The sequence below is a fragment of the Parasteatoda tepidariorum genome, chromosome 3 (genome assembly GCF_982258835.1).
Source record: "Parasteatoda tepidariorum strain Cologne lab strain chromosome 3, Ptep-v5.0, whole genome shotgun sequence".
NCBI classification, from domain to species: domain Eukaryota; kingdom Metazoa; phylum Arthropoda; class Arachnida; order Araneae; family Theridiidae; genus Parasteatoda; species Parasteatoda tepidariorum.
Window position 1 is genome coordinate 108915354 of NC_141757.1, and position 10728 is coordinate 108926081.

A 10728-nucleotide genomic window follows, 5' to 3' on the forward strand; every position below is an offset into this window, starting at 1 on the left:
GTTTGCGGCACCCCCTATATTTTGGGGGTCAAAAATCCGACTCCTTCGGGAAAAAAATATATGTTTATTCGGAGAAAGTACGTTTTTGTGTCTAATTTCGTTACTTAAAATATTGTCTGCACTAATTAATTTGCATATTCATATTTAAGTTCACCCCTTGAATAATTAAGATTGAATCCTAGAACGTTTAAATCCAATCATTGGATCAAAAGTTATTTAGGGTGGTCCGTTTTTTATTTTGAGCACTGTACATTCTACGAATTTATGTTCGAAGAAAGGACCTAAATCTGTTGTCTCCAAATAGTAAAAATTATAATTGTGTACATAGGGAAAGTCTACAAATTAATTATGCAAAATTATGCTATTGTCATTATGTTATTCTGTATTATGTCAATTTTCAACTAGCATTGTAATGAATAAAAAATGAATAAAATGTTTGAAATTCAAAATTTTCGTAGGATGCATTTGTTCTGTATTTTTTGTTACTTCTTTAAAAAAAGGAGTAACATACAAGGCTAGACGTACAAATCTAGACTAAAATACATAAATATTCAACGAGCTGTTAAAGAGAACTCTCATTTCGAAGCATTTCTCAAGTAATTGCGAAAGCAGTTTCAAGGTTTAGGAAAGCTAGCACATCTTGGGCAGCAACCAGAGGACAGGGCTATCTAGTTTTAAAATAATTCAGAGCTGAAAAATTTCAATTAAATCTATGGTCAAATCGACGGATTGTTATTGGTAAGCAATTGTTTCGGAGAGATTTTGTTTCGTTTTTAAGACTGTAAATAATGAATACAAATATGATTTTTATAATTATAATTTTGCAATTATTATTCTCGATTTCTTATAATTATTGTTATTGAAACTTAGCTCCAAACAATGTTACATTTTTGTTAGAAGACTTTTTGTTCGAAACAAAATTATTTAATGTAATTTTTTGTGAATTAAAACTCAACTGATAAAACATTTTGGTTTAATACTAGTTATTTTTCAAAACTTAGAAAGTTTTAAGTTTAAAGAGACATAGAAAAAATTTGAACGTAACGTGAATATATGTATATATATATATATATATATATATATATATATATATATATATATATATATATATATATATATATATATATATATATATATATATATATATATATATATATATATATATATACACACATATATAATTGCATAAAATTGCATTCTGCAAAAAAATGTACCAAGCGATTTTTTTAAAAGAAATATTGAAAGTAACATTTTGTAAATTTATTTTATTAAAACTATTATTAACTATTATAATATTAAATATTTACAATCATCACTTTTTAAAGTTCAAAAATTAATTTATTATTTATTTTTTCTTTAGTTTCTAAAACTTTTGATTTTTTTAATGGCAGTATCTTTTTTTTCTATTTTGCTTAAATTTAAGAAAAGATTAAATAATTATTTATGCTACTTGTTTCCTTAAATTTATATTTCGATTAACACAGAATAATAATATGAAATTGAACAATAATGCGAAAACCCGGTGCCAAATATTTTCCGTACTGCTCCCTAGGGTGTTTTGTATCCAAAAATGGGAACAAAAATGTTCATAAAAAATTCTAACAAAAATAAAGAGTGGTTTTTCTTTTTAGAAAATATCAAAAATATTATAATAAACTTATGTTTCAAATAATTTTTTATGTTAACTTTTTTTTCTTGTGTGGAAAATTTCTTAAAACGACTAGGCTGGTTTTACAACATATGATACAAATAGAATAAATATAGTAAGAATATTGTGCAAAAAGAATTTAAATCCCACCTTCGCAATGTTTGCAATTGGAGTTCACTTCTTTTTCGCCGTCTTCACAGTCCAACATGGCCGACAAGTCACAATCTCGCATTAGATGGTTTAGTCATCAATAAGTCACAGATAAAGTTGTGAATGAAAAAAACCAAAAAGTAAAGGTCCGATATTCGAATTTTGGTCCACTTAATGGGAATGTTTACAACGTTTTTTTTACGACATGATTCTGAACATGATCAAGACGATATTTCACAGTAAAAAGACGGTAAAATTAGAGTGATAGAACAAAAAATATGATCGCAACACATAATAAAAAATAGATTCCACGCCTAACAGGTAAGATCATTGTAACATAAGTTAATCACAAAACACAAAACCACGTTTTGAAGACCACCATCGGCTGTTTGAATTGAGTTGTGTCTTCCATATAGTCCAGTACCACTTCCGTTTCCGTCAAACAAAATTATCAGGTTTCTTTTTAAATTGTCAAAACAAATGACAGAAATTCCATTCACTGCGGTTAGGTTGACTTTTTTTTTTTGTAATTGTCAAAATTGCGATGAAATTAAAATAGCCGTAAACAAAGCTTCATAGATATAAACATTCATACATTCTTTAAATTAAAAACAACTACCAAGTATTATTGAGAACTTTTAAAACTATAGAAGCGATCTCGGATTATTTCTTAGTGATTGGCGGGGAGGGATGAAATAAGTGAAACAAAATTATTGTTTAGACGCAGTACTGTGTAGTCAAACGTTGCTTGTTCCGAAATGCAATCAAACACAAACTAGTTACTTTGATGAATTAAAGTTTATATTTCATATGTTTCATGTAGCAAAGAACATAAAACTTATGATATTGATCCAAACTCTAAATGGACAAAAAGAGCTTATTCAGGAATACAATCAAGCCTGTACAAGTTGATTAGCTATAGATCGGAGCTCTTTAATGTAGAATTAGTGGTTGGCACAAAACACAAAGTATTCTAAGAATGACACTAATTCAATCACTAAATTGATAAATGTCTCTTGTTTAGAAATACAATCAAGCGTGTACAAGTTGATGAATTATGAGTTTTGAATTGCACGATACAAATCTTTCTAAGAACGACACCGATCCAAACTCTAAATTGATAAATATTTCTTATTTAGAAATACAATGAAGGAAGTAAAACTGTTGTTTGGAGTTAATATTTTCATGTATGATTGGTACGGCACAAATCTCTCTAAAAATCAACACTGATTCGAACTCTAAATCGGTGAATCACACTCGTTGGTCGATCGCTGGTGATAGAAACACGTGGATGAGCAGAACAACAAAAGACAAAGTGTGTGTATGTTTCACCATTGAGCATCTGCAAGAATGTGGAACACAAGGGGAATGGAATAGAAGCTTAAGGAGCAGGGAGAGGAGATCTCCTCTCCAGCATCCTCATCTCATCGTCTGGAATTGCTTCAGGGAAGAGGTAGTGTAGCATCTGATTCAGAGAGAGGATCGGAGAATGATCCAGAAATAGATCCAGACCTGGCGATCCATCCATTAGAGATTGTGGCTTTCTTTCTTTCTCTGATTCATCTTATGGGACTCGGGGATTTTTTTTTTAATACAACATTTGCGAGTTTTTTTCCCCTTCTCAAACTTTTCATTGTGGCGGATAGACAGAATTTTGAACCAATTATTAAACTTTGATAACTCATATGTTTGGACAAGAGGTAGATGTAGAGTTGTATAGATTTTTATAGACATGGATTTTGGCTAGATAAGACTTTTGGACAGCTGATTCTCGAATCTATGTTACTGATTCTTACATTTTTTACACACAGCTACTGTGTTTTTGTTTGTATTTTTAGTTATTTCAGAGAAAAGTTCTTTTTAAAAAAACGGACCTAAAACTAAGTAAAACTATCTATATCTAAACATCTCTAAATATACCTTTAAACACATCTATATTTCTCTCCTATATGTCTCTATCTACATTTATCTTTATTTTTGTTAGTTAATATTTTCGGGTGCAAGAGCCAAAAATGGCTAAACCGCACCATCAACTTGGTATAAATATAAATAACAGGTCCCTCGTTAAAATATCACACTCCTCTGTTCAAATAAAGAAATTTTATATGCTAAATTGATGTGTAAAATCAAATATCCTTCAGATAAAAGTAACGATTTTATCTGAAGGATATTACGAGGATTTTGAAGATTATGATTATACATCGAAAAATGACACATGAATGTCGTAATGCCTTTTTCAGAACTAGTGACAGTGTCATTTTTTTTTTGTAACTAATGGAATTTTATTATAATATACATCTTAAAGTTTCAAATTTATTTTAAATACCACTAGAAAAACAATAAATATCTCACGAAAAAATGCTTTTTTTCGAGACTTCAACTTTCAATTTTATTTATTTATTTCTTGAGCATTTATGCTTTTGTACCACAGCTATTATATAGGAAAGAAAGGGCTGTCAGATATGGGACTAGTGTAAGCAAATGGAACATTTCTGTTATTTATCACTCAAAATTCTCTGTAAATGTTGGCAGATTGGCAAAACTGTGTTACACTTTCATAAGCAGTTACAAGACAAAACACTAGATTTTGTTTATATGCAAATTAAGGAACACTTAGCAGTTTTTTTTTGATGGAAAAGTAAGTTTTTAATTTTTTTTGACTTTAGACTATTTTTGTTTGTTTTTAAGAATAGAAGATGAATGAATAAGCTTATTGCATGTTTTAGAAGTATAACTTCTGATATGCCACATTAAGAGCATTTTTTAAATCTCTTAAAATGTGTAAAATTGAATGCATTTATAAATCTTTCAGAGGGTGCATCTAATTCTATGTACGCCACAGAGATTAAATAATTGGTACACTAGCCCCTCGATATGGAGCTAGTGTGGACAAAAACAAAAAATTTTTGAAAAAAAAATATTAAAGGGTATACATCCAAATTAACTAATTTTTCACTTAAATTGAAAACAAATATTCAAATTTTAATTTTAAAAAAAATACAGACATATTCAAAATAATTATCAGTATGTTTCCTGGCAGATTCAAAAGAATTCTCACGTTAGCCCATTCTTCTCCAGAATTGCGAATTAATTGCGTTGCTTGACATGCTTAGCGATGAAAAATATTTTCAACATTCTGCAACACGTTTTCGTGGGTGGGTACTTTGTTTACGTCGCACTAGAGCTGCACTATGGGCTATTGGCGACGGTCTGGGAAACATGCCTGAGGATAATCCGAAGAAATGCCATCGCAATTTCGATCCTCTGCAGAGGGGATGGCTCCCCAGCTTTGGTAGCCCGACGACCTGCTTGCGAAGTAGAGCACTTTTGCGGTAGAACAGTTTAACGAGGACCGATACAGCACACCCTCGGTCCCTACGCAGACTGATCAAAATGGTCACCCACCCCTTACTGACCGCAGTCAGTGATGCTTGACTTCGGTGTTCTTCTGGGATCTGTGACTTTACGATCAGTCTACTGCGAGATGCAACACGCTTTGGATTATTATTGTCCAGACTGGTGCTCTCCGTAGGGCTTCACGGTGACCAATAATATTTAGGTACAAGATTTACTTATAAAAAGACATAAGCAATGTATCTGTAAGAAATGCTGCGCGATCTTCAATTATATTTTTATCTAGGAATGATTTTTCCTTGCAACTGAAACCACTTTTTTTAAAAGTACATAATTATAGTAATTACATTGCATTATATAATAATTATATTACATGTATGTGTTATTTTGATACACGAACTAGGTTTCACAGTAATGTACCAAAAGATTTTAAGCATAAATATCAATAAAGACCAAAAAAATTGATTTCTTCCATCACCATTTTTCAAAAATTAATGAACATTTCTTCGATAAAGAGCACTATGGCAATTTCAATAAATTATTTGAATATGAAAATCTACCGAAGAAATTTTTTTATGACCAATAGGATCCTTCTTCTGCTGCAGTGACGTCATTTTTTCAAAAAATTTCAATTATTTTCAAACCAACCCATAAATCAGCAATTTAAGATGAATCTGATATTTTACTACATAAAAAATTACTAGAATACTAATCAAAGTTGGATAGTTTTTTACACGAACAAAACTATATTGAATACCATAATGCATTCCACCTTAACGTAACATTTTAAAATGAATGGGCAAAGGCCCTTACTGACAGGTCTCCCACAACAACAACAAGAAAAATAAGGAACATAATTGCGAATAATAATCAATTATGATCAGAAAAAATTCATAGATCCAAAATGCTGTAGATCAGGATTCTATGCACGTGTTCTCTTTTATATTCTCAGATTATAAATTAGGAAAATGAGTAAGTACGTTAAAAAAAAATTTTTTTTTGGAAAAATACATTTTATCTCGCAAAAGCCCATATAAGTTTTGGTTTCAATGCAATAAAGTTTGAAAGTGGAATGTTCAATGACACGAGAATCGAACACGATTATACCACGTTAAATCTAAATGTTATTACCCATTACTTACTCAATGTTAATAAAATGATAAACATAATCAAGTATTGTGGAATTCTGATTTATAATGAAAGAAAACTGAGGTTATATACCTTGGTGGTTGATTAGTTTGTTATAACTGAGACATGCCACAGAAATTTTGGGGTAAAAAAAAGCTGAACTTTGAGCAGTCATTTAAAACTTCATAAATATTTTTTTGAAACTACACATTAAAATTTAATGAGAAAAAAAAACACAATTCAAAATAATTATATATCAAATAAAATATTTAACTAATTATTTTTATGTTCGAAATAGTTTTTGAACACAGAAATGTAATCAATTCTTATGAAGAGCCTATTTGAAAATGTGATATATTGTTTAAAATTGTAAATTAGTTTTTTTTTTAAAATCAGAATATAATTTTTTGATATAAGTGTCACTAATCAGTGTCATTTAAAAATATATTGGTTTGTGAAGGAACCCTTAGGTCAGTATTTTAAAAATGTTGTGATTATTCAATTGTTAATTGGATTAAAATAATTTAAAATTGACTGCATAAAGAGATAAATTTAAGTTTTTGAAACAACTAATCTCCATAATGCAAGATTTGATAATACAAAAATAGTATATTAATATGTGATCTCTGTTGTTTTATTTTATTTTACAGCCGTCGTTGAAAAGCCGACCCAATTTTGGGTTTACGACTACTAATGTTCAACTACGTAGCCTTGTAATTTTGTACCCAATCTCCAGAAGAAAAGGGAACTCCTGGATCAAGTATTGGGAGAAATTTGCAACATGCAATATATAAACAAATTTGAAATTTGCAATATGTAAACAAATGATACGCCTCTGTAAATCATTGATTGTTAATAATTTATATTAAATCGACGAGTAACGTCATTTGTTGTAAGTAGCATAATGATTGTTTTTTTCTGAATCTTACCTAATTGCATATTTTCGTATTTGGAGACAACAGAATTAAAGAATATGTAAACAAATGATACGCCTCAGTAAATTATTGATTATTAATAATTTATATTAAATCGACGAGTAACGTCATTTGTTGTAAGTATCATATTAATTGGCTATTTCTAAAATTTACCCAATTGTATATTTTGGTACTTGGAGACAACAGAATTAAAGAATATGTCAATCAATTTCACGTCTATGTAAATCAATGAATGTTAATATAGATTAAACTGATGAGTAATGTCATTCATTCTACCAAGATGTACAACTGTATATTTTGGTATTTGGAGACAACAGAATTAAAGAATATGTCAATCAATTTCACGTCTATGTAAATCAATGAATGTTAATATAGATTAAATTGATGAGTATTGTCATTCATTGTACCAAGATGTACAACTGTATATTTTGGTATATGGAGACAACAGAATTAAAGAATATGTAAATCAATGAATGTTAATATTGATTAAACTGATGAGTAATGTCATTCATTGTACCAAGATGTACAACTGTATATTTTGGTATTTGGAGACAACAGAATTAAAAAATCTCGCCAAAGGAAGACCTATTTTTATTACCAATATTTTTTTTTCCGGTTGTATTTTTGATTCATCTCCTTCGATTTTTTTTTTATCTTTTGCACAAAACGATTCCCTTTCTGTCCCAATTATCCAGGATTATAAACAATAAAATATAGCTCTAAATTATTATACAATCTGTTTAAATGGATAACCTTTATTAAAACAAAAAATACAGCAAAGTTAGTTCACATATTTATGGTTTGTACGAACAGTTCACTTTAAATATTTCAGTTCTGTCCGGTTCATAGTTTGAGTTCTTTTTTTGCCAACACCAGAAAAGGAAATTTTAATCGCTTTCGGAACACGTTAAGCCAGTGTTTCCCAACCTTTTTATTTCCGCGGACCTGTCAATGTTTGATATTTTTGCCATGGCCTGCTGGATGGGGGGGGGGCGTTGATTGTTTATATTTTGGGTTATTTTTAATTATTAATTTTAATTCAATTGTATTTAAACATGCCTTCAAAATAAAATACAGTTACACCAAAAAATACATATAAAGTGATTTAACATTTTAACTTACTAGAACGTTAAATCAATTAGTCACGATCGAGAGAGAAGACGAAGTTCTTCATTAGTTCCAATGTATATTTCGCTCCTCGCTTTCGTGTTTTATTTATGATATTTACAGTTATGATGATTGATTTTTTTAAAATTAAATCTATTTGAAAAAGAAAATAGTTGTGGTGGTTTTCTTTTCTTTTTTTTATTTTACTTTTTAAAACATTGAAAAATTTACGTCACTATCTTCGGAGCCCCCCCCCTTTTTTTTAAATAAATAAAATTTTAATGGAACGCAAATATTTTTAATTTGGGGTATACACCTAGGAATTTAAATTCAGTTTCAATGAAATGGGCTGCCCGGTATCATTTAATCCACGGACCGGTACCGGTCCGCGGACCGGGGTTGGGGAACACTGCGTTAGGCGATTTATAAGACATAGATGCTACTACGGATCATTTAAACTCAGTCATTTTTTGAAAAGACAAGTTTTTTCATCCCTTAAAGTAAATAGTGTTCCACATTACCCCTCCTCTAATAATCTCATTTTTCTTTTTAGAACTTTTTGGGAGAGGGGGCAAGACTGTTTTTTTTTTCTTATAGCGTGCAGAGGTAAAACACCGTTCTATTCAACATCAACTCTTCGTCTTTCAACCCGGCAGTCACACACCCTATCTAAAATAAAACATTTGGGAACAAACAAATAAAAATAAAAGTGAACATTTCCCCCGTTAAGAAGCGATGCAAAAAAAGAGAAAAAAATTGACCTTCAAAACACTCATTCGAAAGGCATAGTGCCAGAAAAAAAGGAGGTTTTACGCTGTGTCTTTAAAATGAAAAAGTTTTTACCATTACTGATTTATTTCTAATGAGTTAAAGTAACTTATTTTATGTGGGTGCTGTTTTAAAATAACAACAAAATAAAGTGAATTCGCACAATCTCTGTGATTAAACTTCATGCGACATTTTAATTTCTTGTGAAAAAAATTATAAAATTTAGAAAATTGAAATTAGGAGGATGTGGAGAAAAAATGTCCAGAGAATACAATGGAATAAATATACATTCGAAAACTACCTAGAGAATTTAAGAACTGTTAAACTTGTAGTAAAAAATACCATGTTGATCACTCCGTAGTCCCTAGAAATGCTATTACAGAATTAAAATTTGACGTGCTGAAAATTTATAAACTTAACGAGAGTTTTTTCTCTCGAAATTCTAATTAATTTGAAAGTTATTACAGTATTAAGCACTTTCAGTGTAAATTGTGTCATTTTTTTTACCTTAAATAATGACAACTTATCCATTGCAGTAAAAAATTTATCTCTCGTTGGACCTTCATTTTATAAGCTCTCACTTGATTTGGTGTTTAATAAAGGAAAAAATAAAATCAATGTAATGAAAAAAAATTAGAGGTTGAAAGACATTAGATGTTGTCAGATATAAGTCATCATTACATCTGTGTTATATATATATATATATACACCGAAGAGCCGTTACATTATGACCACCCTCCATCTATAACAATGGGCTCGCCCAGATTTTCATGGTTTCTCGCCCAGGAACAATGTTTTCATGGGGCACATTAGGACCCATAATCCTCATAGAACAATCCCTGACGTCTGTAAGCTACTTGAACATAGTTGCAGACCAGGTTCACCCATTCATGGCAACAGTTTTTCCAGCTGGGGATGGTGTTTACCAACAGGATAATGCACCATGACATAAGGTTCGAATCGTCATGGAATGGTTCGAGGAACATTCCAGTGACTTTCAAGTCATGTCTTGGCCCCCAAATTTACCTGACCCTAATCCAATAGAGCATTTGTGTTCCTGCTTGGAAAACCAAGTTCGTGCTGCCAAGCTACCCCCTCGCAATGTGAGGGAATTGCAGGAACAGTTGATGAGCGCTTGGTACCAGACACCTCAGACTACCTATCGGCACCTTGTGGAATCAATGCCACGGCGGGTTCTAGCTGTTTTGAGGGCTAAAGGTGGTCCTACATGTTATTAGCAGGGTGGTCATAATGTAATGGCTCTTCGGTATATATATATATATATATATATATATATATATATATATATATATATATATATATATATATATATATATATATATATATATATATATATATATATATATATATATATAAATTTTTAATATTATAAAAAGCTAAAGAGGGATAAAAGAAATTCTTCCAATTTTAACTATAATATGATATAAAGCTATGTATATGATATAAAGTTACTATACAAATTTTACATAATTTTAAAGTATGTAATTTTACATGGTAAAATATAAAAATTGAGCGAAATCAGCTCCTCAGAAATCAAATTGTAAATACCTGACTTTTTTTGAAATTCAAATTCTCAGGAACTATTCCACCGATTTTGATCAAATTTTGTATGTTCCC

The 10728-nt window shown here is 30.2% G+C and overlaps 1 protein-coding gene across 3 annotated transcripts in view; it reads right to left on the reverse strand.

The window, feature by feature from the left end:
- LOC107443971 (uncharacterized) overlaps positions 1-10728 on the reverse strand; it is a 288826-nt gene that overhangs the window by 61909 nt on the left and 216189 nt on the right. Inside the window, exon 1 of one of the 3 annotated variants that reach the window (XM_043038901.3) lies at positions 1799-3242. The exons of the other annotated variants lie outside the window; for them this stretch is intronic. Coding sequence (XP_042894835.2) covers positions 1799-1880 — 82 coding nt within the window. The 5' untranslated portion in view covers positions 1881-3242. Of the gene's footprint in view, positions 1-1798; positions 3243-10728 lie in introns of those variants that run through there. 3 annotated transcript variants of the gene reach the window in all.